Genomic DNA, 21,699 nt, shown 5'->3' with positions numbered 1-21,699 from the left:
TGGCAAAACCAGTAGCTCTTTCTGGAATGCTAAGGCCTAGCATTGCTTAAATAATGAGTTCTAGTACTATTAGGGAAACATAGCTTTTTTAAAAACGCTCTAGATTACAAGCAATAAATTGATACCTATACGAAGTCCAATAACTCTTAATAGGGACAGGGGAAAAATCAGAACTTGAAATTTCACAACTGGTATTAGTAATCAAAGATCCAACATATAATTTAAAGTCAACCAATTCTGACATTTGGAAAACTAAGAGAATATATTTCTTCAAAGGGTTTGTTGAAGGGAACAACATAATCTCATACTGCCAGTTGTGGACACCACCTCTTTTTTATCAATATTCATAGCTCCGGCATTTCCCTATACAGCAATCACAAGGGAGCTACTAATTAAGTGATCTGTTGGAAAAATTAAGAGTGATTGCAATAGCAATGGATTGCTGGCAGAAATATATAGGTGGATAATGGAAGTGAACTTAAAGGAAAATACCAATAAAAGTAGATGGATAAGGGATTTAGATGCAACACTTATTTATTACTTATTACATTTCTATACTGACCCATCCAAAAGGCTCTGGGTGGTGAATTATTGTAGAAGACTAGAAATATCTATCAAATCTTTTACGTTAGTGTTCAGGGATGGTAAACCTATGCAATATTGTGTGTTGCAACACAGATGCAGCAATAGCTATGCACCATCTTTTGCACTGATTTGCTGGCACAGCAAGTCTTAGCATCAAACCACTGAAGATTAAAAACTTTTCACTAGGTTTTAATGATTAGATACCTCACATAAATGATTCATGTGTTTGTCATTTACTGAAGCACACTATTTGAGAAGTAAATTCTGATTCCTTTGCACCAGACTGATCAACAGAGGGCAGCAAAGGCTTCCATTGACTTACAATATTATTTGTCAATGTAGTTCACCTTGATTCCCCCTGCCACCTAAACTAGCTAGTTTTAATTTCCCCACTTTTATTCTGTGCAATTCTAAACATTTACTATTCTAATTTTCTCAATGGCCTATTTTTTGCTTTTCAAATTATGAATAGTCAAATAATCCACGCTTGTACAACAATCCAAGTTGCACATCAGCACAACTCTGATTTCCTGCACAATTTGTCTCTTGGGAATTTTAACAGTACAGTGCAAACTATACTGGGTTGTTTTTTGTTTTTGTTTTTTAAGTATTTCCATCTACTTATGCTCCTATCCTAGAGTTGGGTCATCCAGAAACCATCCAGATACATCACTCTCTTCTGTCCTCCATCCCTGTAGAGGTCAAGGTTCAAGTAAGCTAAAACTTCCTTCACCATGTAAGGATCTGTTCATTACAAAGAAACTCAAGTTTCTCCACAAGGGAACATAATCATCCAAAATAGCACAACACACCAGATCAAAGTGTGTGATCTGCTGAATGAGTGCGGTCAGCTACCAACTGAAAGAGACCTGTGGTTGCCATTGAAACCATAAAGTCCTGAGCCACTCACAACTCAGGTGGATAAAGCTGGGTTAATTAACTCCACTCACATTATCCAACTATGTCTCTGTAATGCACACCAGGTTGGCTCATTCATCCAAGATCAGATTCTGGACGGTGGTGGTTTTACCATTCAACACCAACACCAGGCATTCAACACCAAAACCTTCAGACTCAGATGCAACCAGGAACCCACTAGTTACGAGAGGGACCTTCATAATTACTTCCTAAGGTCTGAAACCCCAGAAGGTAGCAAGGAAACGGGGTAGTGAAGATCCCTTCCACAACAGGATACAAGAGTCTAGCTATAGCCTAAAGTGCCCTAACGGATGCCAGCAGCTTTCTCATTAGTTAAGCTTCCTGGGTTTCTCTTCAGATTTGACAGATGGCACAATCAAACTTATCAGTCAATTTATCCGATTACAGCCCTATCCCAATATATGCTAATATCTGTGTCCTGCAGGGCAGTCAAAGCAGGTATATGAATGGATACATAAAATGAAACATTTTAATAGTAGAGCTTCAACAGCTGAAGCAGCACAATACTAACCAAAATATTAATTAGATTTTTATCCTGTCCTGTTTTAGAGCAGAGGAGGAATATTAATAGTTAACTTCTATAAATCAAGATTTTTAGAAGATCAGATTCATTTTAAAGTTTATTTTAGTGGGTTTTTAAAATAAAAATTCTTAAGAGCGTAGAATTTTTAATAAAATTCAACAGAATGAAAGTTTACACTTATGAAATTACTGAATACAGTAACAAAAATTCAGAAACAATATGCAAATTCCCTATCTTTTTTGGAAAATGAACTTCTGTGCACTTTAGGTTATGCTATAAAGAACCTAACGTGCACAGAAGTTCATTTTCAAGTGCACAGAAGTTCCTGTGTTTAAGGGTGTACACAAAACTGGTTTGCCCAGAGCATTTAAGTCCAAACTGGACTCGAACCGAATTGTACATTTTGTCACCCCCAACGAGGGGCTCAGCTTGAACTTGAGCCGGTTTGGGGGCTCTAGAGTGGAGATTTTTTTTTTTTTACTTACCGCCAGGTTCTTTTAAAACTTTTTTTTTTTAACTTACCGCCAGGTTCAAACTGATCTTTGCAGGGAAAGTCCGCCCCCCACCCCTTCCAAGTTCTGTCTTTGGAAACTATGCTATAGTTTTCAAAGACAGAACTTGGAAGGGGTGGGGGGCGGACTTACCCTGCAAAGATCAGTTTGGTAGTGAACACTAGGATTTTCAATATTAAGTTAACAACCAATGGTAGCTGATATTGTCCAAGGGGGAGGGGGAACCGTTGGAGCCCCCCCCCGCAGCAGCACCCCGAAAAGCCATGGCTGAAACTGGCAGTAAGTTAAAAAAAAATCTCTACTCTAGAGCCCCCAAACCGGCTCAAGTTCAAGCCGAGCCCCTCGTTGGGGGTGACAAAATGTACAGTTCGGTTCGAGTCCAGTTTGGACTTAAATGCTCTGGGCAAACCAGTTTTGTGTACACCCTTAAACACAGACAGAGCTAAAGCTGGCGAAGCTGAATATATCCAGTAGTATTAAATGCCTGACATTTCTGAAAATGGTCAGTCTTGAAAAGGCATTAAAGCTGTTCCACAAAGCTACAGTTTCTTTCAACACCTTTTTCTTAAAGTCCCTTCAGCTATTTCTGGTATCCTAACCTACTTTTTTAAAAAAAGGGGGGGGGGGAGACACCCCACACAATAATGAATTATGGCCCAGATTTCTAGATACTGTAATCAAGATAAAGGTGTTTTTTTAAAATGAGGTTATTTAACATCTTGCGATAACTAATTTTCTTGATTACACAATCAATTCAAGTTATTTAAATAGCTATTCTCTTGATATATAGTAGCTTTCATGTCTTAAGATAATTACCATGTCACAAGAGAATATATTTTGCTGCAAGGTGTAATTGATAATAGGATCCTTAGGACTACAATAGAAGGACAATGATCATGTTAAAAAATAGACTGCATTTTACCAAACATAAATACATGGCCTAATAAAACCGCACCATAAGAGTCTAGCGTAGGGATGTGCACGGTCCGGAGCACTCCGGACCAGCACCGAAGGGGGGGCCTTACTTTTAGGGCAGGGAGGGCTTACTTACCCCTCCCGCCTCTTTGCCCTGTCCAGCGCCCGTATTTAATAGACTAACGGGGCGCTGGAAACCAGCCGCCCCCGCCGCCGCCCCCCTCCGCCGCGAGCAGATTTCTCCAAGAAGTACCCATACCCCTGCCGCCGCCATAGCCCGCCAGCCAGCCAGCCCTTCCTCCCTCCCTCCCAGCTGCCCGCCCGCCCGAGTCCTCACCGGAATGCTTTGTTAACAAACGAGAGGAGCTCTCGGACAGAGCTCCTCTCGTTATGAAGGCCTGCTGCAGAATGAAGGCGCTTTGCGTGCGCATGCGCGCACCACAAAAGACGCCGATCGCCGGAGGCCCGGTCTACCCAGCCGGGAAAGGGCCGGGTAGACCGGGCCTCCGGCGATCGGAGGCCCGGTCTACCCGGCCTTTTCCCGGCCGGGTAGACCGGGCCTCCGGAGATCGGCGTCTTTTGTGGCGCGCGCATGCGCGCGCGCGCGCGAAGCCCCTTCATTCTGCAGCAGGCCTTCATAACGAGAGGAGCTCTGTCTGAGAGCTCCTCTCGTTTGTTAACAAAGCATTCCGGTGAGGACTTGGGCGGGCGGGCAGGCAGCTGGGAGGGAGGGAGGAAGGGCTGGTGGGCTACGGCGGCGGCAGGGGTATGGGTACTTCTTGGAGAAATCTGCTCGCGGCAGGGGGGGCGGCGGCGGGGGCGGCTGGTTTCCAGCGCCCCATTAGTCTATTAAATACGGGCGCTGGAGGGAGTAAAGAGGCAGGAGGGGTAAGCAAGCCCTCCCGCCCTTAAAGCAATACCCCCCACCCGGACCCGAACCAGCAAGCGCCGAACCGGTCCGGCAGTTCGGCTATTCTTTAGAATGGCTGCCGGACCGGTTCGGACTCACTCCTAGTCTAGCGAAAAGAGCTCTAAGAAACTACTAGATCAGTTATTTAGAACAGGGGTATAGTACTTCCAGGAGATGGAGATATACAAGAGAGGAGGAGAGAGAGAAGGAACAAAAATACGTGAGCTGAAGGTTTGCAAAAGAAGGGGTACAATTGTTAAGAAAGGGTTAAAGGTAAAGTGCGCCGTCAAGTTTATTTCGACTCCTGGCGCCCACAGAGCCCTGTGGTTTCCTTTTGGTAGAATACGGGAGGGATTTACCATTGCCGCCTCCCGCGCAGTATGAGATGATGCCTTTCAGCATCTTCCTATATCGCTGCTGCCCGATATAATAGTAGTGGGGATTTGAACCAGCAACCTTCTGCTTGTTAGTCAAGCATTTCCCTGAAAAGGTTAGGAACCTCCAAATTCCTAACAGAAGAGCAGCCTTGCTGGGTCAGGCCCAAGACCTATCTAGTCCAGCATCCTGTTCCCACAGTAGTCAACCAACTGCCTCTTCGAATCCCACAAGCAGGAGATGAAGACCCCCTTCTCCTACTGTTGCCCCCCGGCAACTGGTACTTGGAGGCATTATGCATCTGAACCTGGAGGCAGCCTCTAGTAATCAAGACTAGTAGGCACTGATATTCATTCAAAATATTTCTATACCGCCCAAAACTTGCATCTCTGGGCGGTTTACAATTAAAAACATTAAAAACATTACATCAATTAACAATTAAAATAATTTAAAACCAAGTACTAAAAATATTAAAATTATAAACCTAATTAAAAGCTTCGGTGAATAAATAGAACATTTTTACACGTTGCCAGAGACAAGGAGGCTATTATTTCAACACGGAGCACATTCCAAAGTCCAGCGGCTGCAATGGAGAAGGCCTGTTCCCGAGTAGCTGCCAAACGAGTTGGCGGCAACCACAGACGAACCTCTCCAGATTAACTTAACAGGCAGTGGGGCTCATGGTGAAGACGTTCTCTTAAATACCCAGGTCCTAAGCTGTTTAGGGCTCTATAGATAATCACTAGCACCTTGTATTTTGCCCAGAAACGTATCGGCAGCCTGTAGATCTTTCAACACAGGGGCAATATAGGCTCTCCTAGAATACCCAGAGACCAACCTGGCTGCCGCATTCTGGACAAATTGCAGTTTCTGGACTACGTACAAAGGCAGCCCCACATAGAGCGGATTGCAGTAATCCCTAGACTACTTGGGAAAGGCCCATAGTTGTCATGGCCACTATGAACTCCAGAGCCGTCCCGGACAAATTGGCCCCAAAGTAAACATTGAAGTCTCCCAGCACCACAAGCGTGGGAGGCTTCAACATCAAACCCAAGACCAATTCAGTCAGCTCAGCTAGGGACTCCATTGGGTAGCGGGGTGATTGGTACACCAACAAAAGTCCCAGTCTATCCCTGGTCCCCAAACTTAGGTATACACATTCAATATGGCCATACACTTCGAGAGGGATCCTGGCAAGGGAAATATTGTTCTTACTAGTATTTTTAAGCCCGTTAAAATAACGGGCGCTAGTACCTTTTGTTGTTGTTTCCTTTATTCTTTCTCCCTCTCTCTTTCGTCCTCCGTTCCATTTTTCTTTCTCTCTCTCTCTTTGACTCCTTCCTTTTCTCTCCCTCTTTCTCTGTGTCCTTTCCTTCCTTTCTTCTCTCTCCCTCTCCGTCTCTTTCCTTTATTCCACCTCTTCTCACTCCCATCTTTCTGTTTTCTTTTTCTTTTCTTTAACGGGCTCGCTCTTTGGGGCTGGCTGCTCCTCCCTCCCCCCCCTTTTTTGTCCCTCTCCCTCATTCCTTTCTCCTTTTTCTTTCTTCTTCCTTCCTTCCTCACTTCTCTCTTTCCTACTTTCCCTCCCTACACGGGATCACACGCAAGGCTTTTATTATATAGGATATTTATAATGTGCAGCCTCAAATATTTTTTCTCATGGTTCTTTATTTACATACAAAAGCAGCCCTTTAACTCACTGCTTGGCAATGGGACACTGATTCCAATTTTAAGAGATTGTCAGTATAGGTTTAGCATGCTTGTGTTCAGATGTGTTTTTAATCACACTATTTTGAGAATGAAAAACTTGAAATATATATTTCAAAAACCACAATCCAATTTGTATTTAAATCTATGGGATAATCCACAGTAAGTAAACGTACTTGCTTAATGAACTTAAACTGCCTTGGATCAAACCAAAAGCTCCATCTAGTCGAGCATTCTGTTGCCAAGAGCAAGATGTTTCTGCGAAGCTCATGAGAATGGCATGGAAGCATGAAACTTCAATGAGGTTATTTGTTCTCAGCGCCTGGTGTTGCCTTTGGTGATTTTATTTAACTATCATTGCTAGCAGACACATAATTGGTGTAATCCTTATAAAAACCACCTATGCTAGTGACCATTATTACATCTTGTAATAGTGAAATCCATCCACTAGTTATGAATGGTGTGAAGAGACACATCCTTTTATTTAGTTAAATTTTGATATACTGTTTTGTTCAAAGCACTTTACCATAACAAAAATACAATTAAAAACCAACAATAAACAGATCAACAACGTGAGCAGTCTATAAATTAACGTGGAAGTTTGGTGGAAGAGGTATGCCTTATATACCCCCCACAAAAAGCCCTCACAGTGATGTTTTTTTCCACAGATTGAGGGCAATTGCAATAAGGGACCATGGCTGGCTGTCCTCATCTGAACTTGCCACAAAGAGGGTATGGACAGAAAATCTGCTAACTCAGCTTTTGTATCCTGAACTTGCTGCCAATCAGTGGCCCCCAGTTTATTCTTTCTGTGGTGCTTCTCCTTGGCACAAAATTGTTCACAGTTCCATCCTTGCATCTCAGTCCTAGTGAATAGGTCAAACCTGGCAAGGCAAGCTAGAGAGATCAGGAAGGAGGGCGAGAAGCAGCAAAAGAGAGTGAGCAAACGTGGGATTAATTCCAGGCAGTCGCTAGCAGCATCCATCCTCCTCGCTGGTCCGCTTTCCCATCGTCTCGCGCCCCCTGCCTGAGTGTCTCGCATACCCGCAGTGCTACGAATAGTGCACCCATCTTGAGAAACACAGAGACAATTTGCCTGAGCTACCCAGGCTGCAGTCATAAAGGCATTAATTTAGAAGCCCCATTGTCCAGTGCTTATCGATATTAGATAGCCAGTCCTATCCTATGCAGGGTTGGGTGCACATAAGCACACTGATGCACTGAGGTGCGTGCTTCTAGTTCCGTGTTGGATCGGCTGTGTACTTAAGGAATGAGACAAAAACGGTTTACGTGGATGAAGCACAGGCAGGCACTGTAATTTAGTTAACCCTGTAGATTCAAAGGGGGATATGAAGCTGCAAAGACGCACTCTACCACGCCTCCGAGTACTGCTTCAATTTGCTCCTCTGCCAAGTCTCCTTCCGCCTACTTCGGCCTCACTTCTGCAGGTGGTTAAAGAGTACGATTCCGAATCCTTCCGCGACTCCCTCTTCCCCATCGTGCACTGCAGCTGGGTACCCTGAGAGACGCGGGGCTGAGGAGTTTGGGGGTACTTCGTATCATTTCTTGTTCTCCCCACTGCCGCCATCTTTTTACAGAAAAAGGGAATCCCAGGCGCTGGAAGAATCCCGCGCGGCGGAGGGTGGAAGGGCGCGTGGAAAGTAGTCCCGGTGCTGAGCAAGCGCCGCTGCAGCAGAGGCAGTTACTCGCTGGCTGAGCCGGTAAGCGTGTGGCGAAGGAGATGCGAGAGCGCGCGCAGCCACTGCACCGCTTCCCCGCCGCCGCCAGCCTCCATGCCGCGGCCAGTCTCCCGGCCGGGCAAAGGCCCCAAGGTTTCCCCCCCACCCGGCTTCATCGGCGCCACCAGGCCTCGGCAGCGGCTCCGCCGCCACCTCGGCTGGCTTCCCCCGCCGCCTCTTCCCTGCCTTCGCAGTGCTTCCCCGGCTTCTTCTGGTGCTGGCGGTCGTGTCTCCCTTGGACTGTTCTGGGAGACAGGGACGCAGATCCCCAACGTTCCAAGGCCACGGACACTCACTTAGGGCTTTATTATAGAGGATATACCACAGCCACTCCACCTCCCTGTCCATATCCCCACCCCCGCTCCTCAACAGAGTACCTCTGAGGGAGAATCTGGGACCAGACTGGGCCACCAGCTTCCCCAACCAAGTTTCTGTAATATATACCAGATCGGCCCTTTCCTCCAGAATCAGATCATGGATGATTTCAGGTTTATTCTGGGCCGACCTGGCATTACAAAGGAGCAATACGAGGCTCTGTGGATGGTTGGCATTGCTTTCCAAGGTCAAAGAGTTGGTAGGATAGCCAGAAGGGGAGGCAGCAATTAAGTTTCTGACTTCCCTTCCCCTGCAATGGCCTGCTGACCTGTCAATGTTACTTCTATTCCTCACCGCCACTGGAATAACTGCCTCATAATCAGTGGATACACCTCCTGTCTCCCCATCTCCAGACAGACCCAGACACACTAAAACTCAACTCACCCAGGATTTCAAAAAGAAGCCGAATTAAAATACCCACCCACCTTTACAAACCCACATCTTGAGCCAAACAGCCTCGCCCTCACTATCCCCCAAAGTGGCTCCCCAAAGAGGCCACAGGCAGCGTTTCTATAAAGGCCCAAAGCTGTGCAGGTGACCCCAGGAACCACTGAGTCACTCAGAAACCATTTCCAGTCCTGCACACACTCCCCACAGATATTACACAGAGGCAGCAGGCCGCAGCCTCACAGGGGAAGCAGGAGCAGGCAGGTATCAGCAGATGGCGCCAACAGCACCCATCCAGTGTTCTCTCTAATTTTTTTCATTTGTGTGCAGGATGAGTTTTGTTCTGGGCAGCAGTTTCAAGGAAGTGTGAGCACATGTGCATTCAGAGTGGGGCTTTACTGAGTGCGGCCTTTCTGATTCAACCTGAGCGGGATCTAAAATTAACTGAGTGGACATCAGAAAATGTGTGAGCACGTGCACATGCGCATGCCTTAGAGGGAACACTGCTGGTCTCTCACCCCAGCCAGCACTGGATTGGAAGCGGATGGACTCTTCCTCTCCTCCGCTGGGCTTCTAGATAGACTTGTCCTCCATTAATACTCCATTTTCAAACTGTTTTCTTAGGAAGCTTATTAGAGGTTCCTCAGTAAGATCAGTGTACAACTTTCCCTGAAAGACTACTTGACTAACATTTCTGACCATTCCCTATAGTGTACAATTCCAGAGAAATGCTGAGTGTAGCGTGCAAAGGCAAAGCTCAACAGGACAGATTAGCATCCATATGAACCATGTGTGTAGCCTAGAAAATCTCCTAGACTCCTTTGCAATGTGCAGAATTCATGCAGGAAGGATTTTCCAAAGGAATATTTCAAGACCAGTGATTCAGAACAAAACAGATGGCTTTGAGGATATTTTATATATCTTAAGGTGGTGCTCCACAAATGGAAAGAGTTCTGTTTGCACAAGGTGGGGGATTGTCACTAATCCCTGCTTCCCTCAGCAACCACCTATGTCAGTGATCTTCAATATTTTTCAAGTGGGGGCACTTTGGCAAAACACCTTCAGTGTGAGAGACATCTCCTACTGTACTGACCTCCAGGGTGGACAGTGCAGGGAGGGCCCTTTAAGAACTTTCTCTTAACAGAGCCTTCTCTTAAGAGCTCTAGGACGAATGCACTGGGAACAGTTACACTTCCCAGTGTTCTCGGATGCCTTCCAAGATGGTGCAGCAGCTCAAGAAGGCTTCATTTCCATCAGAGGAGCCCCCAACCCCACCCCACCGGGCAAAGCACAGCACTGCAACCTACTGCTCACAGAATGACTCCTTAGGATACCAAGTCAATGCCACAGGCCAGGGAAGATGTAAAAGGGCAAGGGCTTGTGCTATTATAGTTCATTATAATATACCCTGCAATGTGATAATTCCTTGTTTTATTGTTATTACTTGGGCTTTCAATAAACACAAGCGAAGCATTCAGAGTTGGTCATGTTGCTGCCTCTATCTGTCTATGAATTGCAAGCATATCTTTTGCATTGAGTCAGATATGTGACCATTTATTCCTGACCAATCACTACCTATCCCCATTGTGCCATTTGCATTTGGAAGAAAGGCATTAAATAGGTGTTTTGGCACAACAAAGAACTCTGACTATTTCCAGCCAAAGTTCTTCAGCAAAAGATTATCTTGGCCATTCAGGTCCCACTGAAAGAAAGCAAAAACGCCTGTTGGAAATGCAATTAAGAAAAATGAACTAAAATCTAAATGGACATTTGGTAGTCTATTTTCAAACATTTATATCCCACCTCTCTATCATGGTAATCACAGTGGCTAATCTAATATACAAATAATCCAATTATACAATGAAACAACTCAATAGTCCCTAACCAAAAATGAAATAGCAGCAGCAAACAGAAGCAGCAACTAGAAAGCCCACAAAAATAAGAAGCGTTTGTACCCTAATCTCCTACTCCATCTAAAAAAACACAGGACAGATTGCTTGTAGGAATGTTTACATTTCTTTTAGAACAAGCTCACAAATACTATACTTTTGTACATATCTTCCTGTTTAATTCACAGAATTTGGCTCTGTACGGCTCACTGCACCTGCATCTTTGAAAATACTCTACCAAAGGGTACGTACAGTGAACACTGAAGGTTAGCTGGCTGAAAAGGGATAATACTCTAACCCAAATTGCTGCTCTGTACATGGTGGGGTAACACAGCTTCCCTCCACATCTCATCTAGTGAGTCTGTCCCGCGCCTTATGTCACTAGAATTTACGCAGGACTATAAAGTTAGCAATGACAGCAACGAATGCACCACTGAGACACCTTAAAGGCCAAGTTGAAGACAGATCATCCTGGAGAGAATATATGTGGTCGCTAAGAGTCGACACCGACTTGATGGCACTTAATCAATCAGTCAAGTTAGAAGAGTCATATTTGCATAACATCCAATATGCATAGGCCCAGATCACATGGTTGGTTCCTGGATATTATCTGGAATAATAATTTAGTATGGGCCTACAAGTGTATGTCTTTTCTAACATTGTGCTTATATGTGGATTCCTAGTGGCATAAGACATCAGAAAAGCATATCATCCAATTTGGCCCCAAATATGCCCTAGTTTGTAAGAAGCTAAAAGAGCTACATGTAGCCCACATTTCCAGGATTCTTCTGGTTGCAGCAATATGGTTTCAAGGTCCATACTGACTACCTGTAGTTTTTCCCTTTGAGGCACTGCACATGATGAGACACTGAAAATTGGCAGCAACAGCTATAGTGTGATGTGTCAAAGAGGAAACCCAATCTCAAAAACCAAGTGATTCGGATCTTACTTCAGAACAAAAGTGTTTACTGTCTTGAAATCTGAACATTCTGGTTTTTATTATGTCTCCAAAGCTGTAGCACTTCACATTTTTAATCTTTTCACACTAGAAAAATTGAGACTGCAAACTCAAATTTCCCCCCATTTTTCCTTAGGTCAGTCCTGAACTGTTCTAAGCACAAAGCTACTAGGAGAATTCCCCACACCTACCAAAATAAAGGAGGGCACTCCATTCTAACACCTAAAGTATACCAGGCATTAATACAGTAATTGCTAGAAGCACCAATTCCCAGATCATAGTAGTTCAAAGTAAAGAAGGTTACTAAGACAGCTTAAAACAGCCTTTCAAATAAGTGCACAAAAGTTGCTGGCCCACCGTTTTTTCTCATGAGTCTGCCTGTCTGCATATCCCAGTTCAATTCATTGTTGCCACATCAGCAGCCTGAAAGTACTCTTCCAAGTGATACACATTTTCGTTCGTAGTCATCTGAAAGCAGCTCTAACATATAACTGGATAACTATTTACAAGCCTTGCATCAACTCTACTTGCTCATCACTTGCACACTGAGTTTGCACTGGTGATTCAAGGGGAAAGTTACGAAACTATCAAGCTCTTCAAAATACAAAGGGTTAATCAGTCTGTCGTGTTTAAAGCTATTCAAATTATGCTGAGGATTGCTAATTTTAAATAAAGGAGGGGTAGGGGGTTTATAAGACCATAATAATGTCATTAATTCCATGATCACCCCAAAATATGGATTAGTAACATCTGTCTAAATGTTCATATTATGAGTAGTAAGACAAATACATATCGAGCTAATATATTATGAAAAACCGTACAGCAGAATGTTGCTGTAGACATGGCTAGGCAATTTGTTTTGGTTACAGACATCTATTGTAACATGATCTGGACATACATATGCCTATATGTACAGGGTTGTCACTGAAGATATTCTCAAGCTCTGGATATTTTCACTAGCTTTCAATTGATTAGTTAGGCTGCTTGTGTGAAAATGGCCTAATATTAATTCAACTTGCTTAGAAAATAAATTCAACTACTTACAACAGAATTCGATCAACCTTTGGTCCATTATACCTCTGAAGAATAAGGGGAGGCCTATACACTTTCATTGTTTCTGTAGTCTGTACACTTATCCTTTTAGTTGTCCTCTTTATAAAGCAGAAGCCTGCAGTAATTACTTTATTTATAGACATTAACTCAATGAGCTAACTGGAACAAGATATAGCAACTGATTGACATTCATGACATTTGTACCACTTCTAACTATGATGATGCTATCTATATTAACATTACTAATCATTCAAAGGTATAGCATGAACTAAGGCTCTATTTTAAAGCAAAAGATTACACTATTCTCAGAAACTGTTAAATAAATTTCAGATGTTACACTCAATTCAGAATGCATTAGAACTCACTCAGTAAGCCCAGTAAGTTTAATTCTCTGTCACCTGTTATTTCCTACTTTCCTGAAAGGCATTTGTGCATGCCAAATAGGAGACAACTCCATGCATGACAAATATATGCTTCAGATTTGAGAGGGGTATCATATATCCAGTCCTCTCACCATTCAGGAGTCCCTCACTCTCTCCTAACCCCCTACCTTTTCTTTGCTGAAGAAATGGAAACCTGCAGCAATGATTCCCATGATTCCCACCAGTCAGGCTACAGAAGACTGGCTGTGGCTGTCACCTCTCCAGGAAAAACTCGATTTCGACTCCTGGCGCCCACAGAGCCCTGTGGTTTTCTTTGGTAGAATACAAGAGGGGTTTAAAACTCACTTAGGACATGTGTTTTTGTCTTATATTAGGACATCTCCAACAACACCCACTGATAATCCTGTTTTGGAAGAGTAGCTGCTCTGTCCAATTGCTGCCTTGCACAGTGACGACGCAAGAAGAAAAGGCTGCAGTCAGAGATGAGCAGTCTTGCCCCCATGTCTCTTCTTTCCCTTTCCCCCTTACCATTCCTGAGATATTTTGCTGTCCTCAAAGCTTTCTTTTGCTTTTTCTTATCCCCAACAGAACAGGGATGCAAAACCTTACTGATTGGTAAGAGAAAAAGACATTCAGGGTACATTTTCGGCTCCTTAAAATGAAAAGTTGTGTGTTCGAAACTTTTATCTGCAGTGCCTGTAACTGAAGTGGAGATAGCAAGCAATGGGGGGAGGGAGGGGATGGGGTGTTATCAGTTCCTCTCCCCCCCCCACCACCTTTCTCTCTTGCTCCGATAAGGGTGTGATCTCTCATATACTTGAATCCTCTTATTTCCCTTAGGGGTGGGGGCAGTGGCTGTGGGAGGAGAGATTGTGTATGAGAGAGAAAACGACTATCTATCTATCTCTATGCATGTCTGTATGGTTGTGTGTGTTTCTGTAAAAGAGACTAAGGCTGCAATTCTATGCTCGCTTGAGAGTCAAGACTCATTGAACTCAATGGAATTTACTTAGGAATAAGAGGCTGAAAGGCATAATCTCATACTGTGCAGGAGGAGGCAATGTTAAACCCCTCCTGTATTCTACCAAAGACAACCACAGGGCTCTGTGGACGCCAGGAGTTGACACCAACTCAATGGCACACTTTACCCTTAAACATGTACATGCTTGAGTTGTAATAGTGATAAAGGGGAGCTTTAGTTTTAGAGTTCTCAGCCATGGATTCAAATGAAAGCCTGTTGCTACCCTGGCTCTGCGTACCATTAGCTGCCCTGCCCTCCAGCTCCAGTGGAATACCAACTGCATATATATGTTTTTACACACACACATACAGGGGGGGGGGGGGAAGCTGCCATATACTGAGTTGGACCATAGGCTCATCTTGCTCAGAATTGTCTACAGAGACTAGCAGCAGCTTCTCCAAGGTTGCAGGCAGGAATCTCTCTCAGCCCTATCTTGGAGATGCCAGGGAGGGAGTTTGGAACCTTCTGCTCTTCCCAGAGCGGCTCCTTCCCCTAAGGGGAATATCTTTACAGTGCTCACACATCAACTCTCCCATTCATATGCAACCGGCGCAGACCCTGCTTAGCTAAGGGGACAAGTCATGCTTGCTACCACAAGACCAGCTCTCCTCTCCTTCTCAATGAATACAGACATACACACACACAAACACATACACTACAAAGTCTGATTTAACTCAAACATACTTGAAATAGGATTGATGAGGATTTACTTAAAAAAACAACAACACACCAGTCTGTATGTTATACTTAAGTTACAGAATCAAAGTCAGAAGGACAACAGTAATTTAATCTCTCTCCCTGTCTAAAGTGGGACAGGTACATTAGGCAGCTAATTTTAGTGATAAACTGCTTTTATGAGAGTTTCTACCCTAATGATGGTCTCCTATAATTTAAAACTAGTAGTTCTTGACTCATCCTTGGTGGATGGGGGCATTATGCCACTGTCTTTGTGTTGAAGAAAGGCAGGGTACAAACAAAATCAACTATTCCTCTCTTGCAATTCTCCTTCCTGAGATCCTTTTAAATATATGAATCCCTCCGCTTTAATCCACTCAATCTCCATCTCTTTAGATTTGCTGTACCCAGCTCCTTCAGCAGTGCCTCACAGAGGCTTTATAGTTCTAGATGTATAGGAGATCCTTTCTAAATTGTCAAATTATATTAAATTTAAGAAAAAATCCCAGTGGTCATCGGGGGAGGGTGATTAGCAAATTAATTTTGGAAAGCTGTCTATTCCAATAACATCCTGCAATATAACAATATTGTTCTGACTGCCAATACCATCTTATAAAAATAGTTCTTGCAAGACAATTCTGGACAACAGATCTGATATTAACTACTTTGTAGATTTCTAAAACACTGAAGATGAACTTTGCCTGTATTTTTCAATTTAAGTAAGATAAATAATTTAAGTACAGTTCTATTAGGTCCATTAATATCAAGCAGTAAAATGCAAGTCTTGTAAAAACCAGAAAGAAAATCATCTGAACATTGCAAAGACTTCAACTTTCAGGCAATAAAAATGCAAATATATGTTCTTTAGAATATTTTATAGGGCCTCCCACCTACACAGCAATCTGAAAATCCTAAATACAAAATGAATCCTTATACAGTAGAAGCTTGATATCTGCAGATCCAGCATTACGGATTCACATATCCATGGACAGTAATAGACACCTGTATATCCGTGGGTCAGGGTGGCTGGAAATGACCTCGCTATCTGCAGATCCAGCACTACAGATTCACATATCCACGGACAGTAATAGACACCTGTATATCCGTGGGTCAGGGTGGTTGGAAATGACCTCGGAGGGCATTTCTGGCCACCATTTTGAGATTAGCAGCCATTTTATGGCTCCTTTTGAAAAAAGGGGGGGGCTATTTTTGGCCATTTTAAAAAAACAATTCAGGGGGCCACTTCCCCCCACATTTCTACATCCTTTTACCCCATTTGGGAGACTTATTCCAACCTCTGGGAACCTAACCTCCGGATTTCCATAGCGCCAACGTTCCAATATTCACAGTTTCCATATCCACAGTAGTAGTGGAGAATGAAACCCCCATGAATACTGAGGTTTCTCCTGTACTATAAGGCCCTGCCATAAAACAAGAGGATTTTCTGAAGGTGTCAAAAGTAGCTTCATTTCTAAAGCTAAGCAACTCTGTGCTTTGGTTAGCACTTGGATGGCCTCAGAAGACCATATGAAACATTTTGACTTCACTGTACGAAGTGCAGGTCCAAAACGAGGGGTGTGCACGAACCGTTCATCCCGAACCACTTTGCACTGAACTGGGGCTGACTCAAAGTTTCAATCGCAGACCAAATGAACCCAGTTTGGGCGAACCAGTTTGGGAGGATAAGATGCATTCCCAAGGCAGTGGTGATGAGAAGTGGGGAAAGCTGCTTACCCCGGCCACTCGCCGCCACACACGCTCCCCTCTCCTTACCAACCCGAGCCAGAGGCTCCATAAAGGAGGGAGGAACACACGTGCCTTCCCTTTCCCATCTGCCTACAAATTTTGCCATCACTTCTATGTACAGACTGAACTATACATGAATTGCCACCAATTTTACTTGAAACATGGATTACTTTGCAACATGAGGTTTTTATGAATCACTTCATACATTGTGGCTTACATATATAGTGTACGAATGTTAGTACAAGCAGCTCTCAGCACCACTATGGTCCCTTTAGCCTGACAAAAAGGGTCAGAGGACTCTTGGCAGGGATATGGGCCAAGGTGTAAGTGGGCAGGAGGAGAGCCCACAAGCCGGGCTGAGGAAGCCTGCTAGAAAAGCTCCACCAGTTTTTAGGGTTTTTCCTTTCCTCTGCAACCATCCAAGACATAGTCCACATAACTGCCCTCAACAATGTGTTTTTGGCATGCTAAGAAAGCTGCAGTGGCCCAGAGAGTTGTTTGTACTAACTTCCATTGGCATCACTTTGTATGTGAACCTATGATGTCTGCAAGGATAATTTTGTAATATTGCTTGGAAAAGCCTGCATTAAGGAACCTAGTCAAATATTGACTATAGAATGATAATAATCATCAAAATAGTTGTGTTTAATGTACAACTATACTCGCCTTCTCTGGACTTCCAAATCTTCTTGTGATGGGCCATTTTGCACTTGTGGGGGAAGTTGTGCATTTTGTCGAGGCAACGTTGGACCTTAAAAAAAAAAGTAAAGAAGAAGTTACACTTCAGCCTAATCATAAACATGTTCATGAACTCTATATACTTCCAAATCCAACATTTTTAAAACAATGCTTTGGGGAACAAGATTAGACTTGAGAACCTACCTAAATAACATATCAATCAAAAAAAGAATAAAATAGTCATACCTGAATTGTTACAATTAAAATTATTTTATTTTATTTGTACATCACCCCAAACCTTTGTCTCTGGGTGGTTTACAGCAACATGATCATGCCCAGGGTAGCGGACACAATCGCTCCTAACCATCTTCTCCAACCCGCTTCAAAACTGGCCCCTTGGAATATGGAAGAACTACAGAGGCTTAAGCAGTGAGGTAGACAACTAGAGTACAAGTGGAGAGAGACTCGACTGGAATCCGAGAAACTATTATATAGAGCACATTTGAAGATTTATGCTCAGGCGATACATGCAGCATAGAAGCGATTCCTTTCCTCCCGTATCGCATCTGCAAGTTCACGTCCAGAGTCGTTCCAGGTTGTGAAGGGGCTAATGTGCACCCCTTCCCCCTTGAATCGGTATCTGGAACCAACAATTACTCCCTGTGACATTTTTAATGAGTTTTTTGTGAACAAAATCTCTCGTCTTCTGTACGACTTAAGATTCAAACTCCACAATTGTTACAGAGTCTGATGTGAGGTGTCCAGCAACTTCTCTTATATGATGACTCTGGGTCATTTGCAGTTTTTGACTCCTAAGGATGTGAACAAGTCGCTTTGAATGGTACGACCTACCACCTGTCCTCTTGATCCTTGCCCAACATGGCTTATTGTAAAGGGCCTGGTAGAGATTATAAATGCATCTCTGAGAATGCCTCCTTGTCTTAAGGAGGTAATCATTAGACCGCTTCTGAAGAAGCCTGCCTTGATCCCTCAGAATTAAACAACTACAGGCCTGTCTCCAAACTTCCATGGCTGGGCAAAGTGATTGAGAAAGTGATGGCCTCCCAGCTCCAGGTGGTTTGGAGAAAACTGATTAACTAGACCCATTTCAAATTGGCTTTCAGGTGGGTTATGGGGTAGAAACTGCCTTGCTCAGCCTGAGTGTGACTCTGTTGGTCCTTTTGGATCTCTTGGCAGCTTTCGATACTATCGACCATTGTATCCTTCTGGAATGTCTGAGGGGATTGGGGGTGGGAGGCACTGCTTTGCAGTGGTTCCGCTCCTACCTCAAGGGCAGATTCCAGATGGTGTCCCTTGGAGACTGTTGTTCTTCAAAACTTGAACTTTCCTATGATGTCCCTCAGGGCTCCATACTGTCTCCAGAGATGTTTAACATCTACATGAAACCACTGGGAGAGATCATCAGCTGATTTGGTGCAGCATGCTATCAATATGCTGATGACACCCAAATCTATTTCTCCATGTCAACGCCATCGGGAGAAGGCATAACCTCCCTAAATGCCTACCTGAAGGCAGTAATGGGCTGGACGAGGCATAACAAAATTGAGGCTGAAACCAGATAAGATGGAGGTACTTATTGTGCAGGTGAAGGAGAAGATTTTGATCTGCTGGTTCTGGATGGGGTCACACTCCCCCAGAAGGAACAGGTATGCAGTCTGGGGGTGCTTCTGGATACAAACCTCTCCCTGGTGTCCAGGTTGAGGTGGTGGCCAGGGGTGCTTTTTATCAGCTTAGGCTGATACACCAGCTGCATCCGTTTATGAATGACCTCAAAACAGTAGTACATATGCTAGTAACCACTAGGCTGGATTAATGCAATGTGCTCTATATGGGGCTGCCTTTGTACGTAGTCCAGAAACTACAGCTGGTCCAGAATGTGTCAGCTCGGTTGGTCTCTGGGTCATCTAGGAGAGACCATATTACTTCTGCGTTGAGAGAACTATACTGGCTGCTGATACGTTTCCAAGCAAAATACAAGGTGCTGGTGATTACCTATAGAGCCATAAACAGCGTAGGCCCTGGGTATTTAAGAGAATGTCTTCACCCTGAGCCCCACCGCCTGTTAAGTTCATCTGGAGAGGTTTGTCTGTGGTTGCCGCCAAGTCGTCTGGCGGCTACTCAGGAATAGGCCTTCTATGTTGCCGTCCCAAGACTCTGGAATGCACTCCCTGCTGAAATAAGAGCCTCTCCATCTCTGGCAACTTTTAAAAAGTCACTGAAGACACATTTATTCACCCAGGTTTTTAATTAGATTTATGGTTTTAAATTTTTAATGTTGGTTTTAAATGACGCTGTTTAAATGATTTTAATTGTTTAATTGATTTACTTTTGATTTTAGATTTGATGCTGATTGTTAATTTATTTTAATTGATTTTATTTTGATGTAAACCACCTTGAGCCGTTTTTGGAAGGGCAGTACATAAAACAATCAATCAATCCACCAATCAATCAATAGAAACAATTAACACAGAAATTAAAACCTTAAAATAATTTAAAACCAATAGTATAATTAAAAGGTTTGGGTGACTATATGTGTCTTTAGAGACTTTCTAAAAGTTGTCAGAGATGGGGAGGCTCTTATTTCAGTAAGGAGTGCATTCCAGAGTCTTGGGACAGCAACAGAGAAGGCCTGTCTCTGTATAGCCACCAGCTGAGCTGGGGGCAACTGCAGACGAACCTCTCCAGATGATCTCAATGGGCAATGGGGCACATGGTGAAGACGAAGTTCTAGTAAATACCCTGGATTACGCTGTTCAGGTCTTTATAGGTTATAACCCAACATTACTTCTACTATCTGGCAGGAAAGGTGTTATAGAAGGCCTAGCAGAGATCATAAATGCTTCTCTGAGGGAGAGCAGGATGCCTCCTTGCCTTAAGGAAGCAATTATTAGATCTCTTTTGAAGAAGCCTGCGTTGGATCTCTCAGAGTTAAGCAACTATAGGCCTGTCTCCAACCTTCCGTAGTTGGGCAAGGTAATTGAGAGGGTGGTAGCCTCCCAACTCCAGGCAGTCTTAGATGTAACTGATTATCTAGACCCGCTTCAGACTGGCTTTCGTGTGGGCTATGGGGTGGAGAATGCCTTGGTTAGCCTGATGGATGATCTCCAATTGGGAATTGACAGAGGAAGTGTGATTCTGTTAGTTCTTTTGGCGGCTTTTGATGCTATCGACCATAGTATCCTTCCCGAGCATCTGGGGGAGTTGGGGGTGGGAGGCACTGCTTTGCAGTGGTTCCACTCCTACTTCTTCAGTATGGTGTCCCTCAGCGTTCCGTATCGTCTCCTATGTTGTTTAACACCTACATGAAACCGCTGGGAGAGATCATCAGGAGATTTGGTGCAGGGTGTTATCAGTATGCTGATAACACCCAAATCTTTTTCTCCACATCAACATCATCCAAAGAAGGCATAACCTCTCTAAATGCCTGCCTGGAGGTGGTGATGGGCTGTGAGAGATAACAAACTGAGACTGAATCCAGATAAGACAGAGGTACTTATTGTGCAAGGTCAGAACTCAGGACATGATTTTGATCTGCCAGTTCTGGATGGAGTCACAATTCCTCAGAAGGAACAGGTACACAGTCTGGGGGGGGGTGTGCTTATGGATACAAACCTCTGCCTGATGTCCCAGGTTGAGGCAGTGGACAGAGGTGCCTTTTATCAGCTTCGGCTGATGACCTCAGAACAACAGTACATCTGCTGGACACCTCTAGACTTGACTACTGCAATGTGTTCTATGTGGGGCTGCCTTTGTACATAATCCAGAAACTTCAGTTGGTCCAGAATGCGGCAGCCCGATTGGTCTCTGGGTCATCTTGGAGAGACCAAATCACTCCTGTCTTGAAAGAGCTGCACTGGCTGCCGATAAGTCTCCAGGCTGAATACAAGGTGCTGGTTATTTATTATTTTTTAATTTATGAACGGCTTAGGTCCAAGTTATCTAAGAGAGCGCCTTCTTTTACATGATCCCCACCACACTTTAAGATCATCTGAGGAGGTCCGTCTCCAGTTGCCACTAGTTCGTCTGGTGGCAACGCAGAGGCGGGCCTTCTCTGTAGCTGCTCCTGGGCTGTGGAATGCACTCCTGGCAGGAATTTGTAATTTGAGATCATTGCTGTCCTTCAGGAGAGCTGGTAAAACTTACCTATTTGGTCTGGCCTTCCAGACCAGTTTTAAATGATTAACTGTTTTAAATTGTTGCCCTGATTTCAGGGCTTTTAGCTGTTTTATTGGTTTTTTTGTGTTTTAATAGTTTGATTTAAATTGTTAATTTGTTTTAATTGTTTTTATCATGCTGTGAACCGCCTTG

General features: G+C 43.9%; 1 protein-coding gene across 2 annotated transcripts in view; it reads right to left on the bottom strand.

Annotated features, from left to right (window-relative positions):
- Positions 1-21,699, bottom strand: part of ENAH (ENAH actin regulator) — a 159,849-nt gene that overhangs the window by 51,936 nt on the left and 86,214 nt on the right. Inside the window, exon 4 of one of the 2 annotated variants that reach the window (XM_053307795.1) lies at positions 17,355-17,443. In XM_053307795.1, the coding sequence (XP_053163770.1) occupies positions 17,355-17,443 (89 nt within the window). Of the gene's footprint in view, positions 1-12,858; positions 12,977-17,354; positions 17,444-21,699 lie in introns of those variants that run through there. The other variant, XM_053307785.1, reaches the window with a different exon arrangement.

The sequence above is a fragment of the Hemicordylus capensis genome, chromosome 1, assembly GCF_027244095.1.
Source record: "Hemicordylus capensis ecotype Gifberg chromosome 1, rHemCap1.1.pri, whole genome shotgun sequence".
NCBI lineage: Eukaryota > Metazoa > Chordata > Lepidosauria > Squamata > Cordylidae > Hemicordylus > Hemicordylus capensis.
Note: the sequence above shows the minus strand (reverse complement) of the source record. Positions and strands in the feature narration are given on the sequence as shown.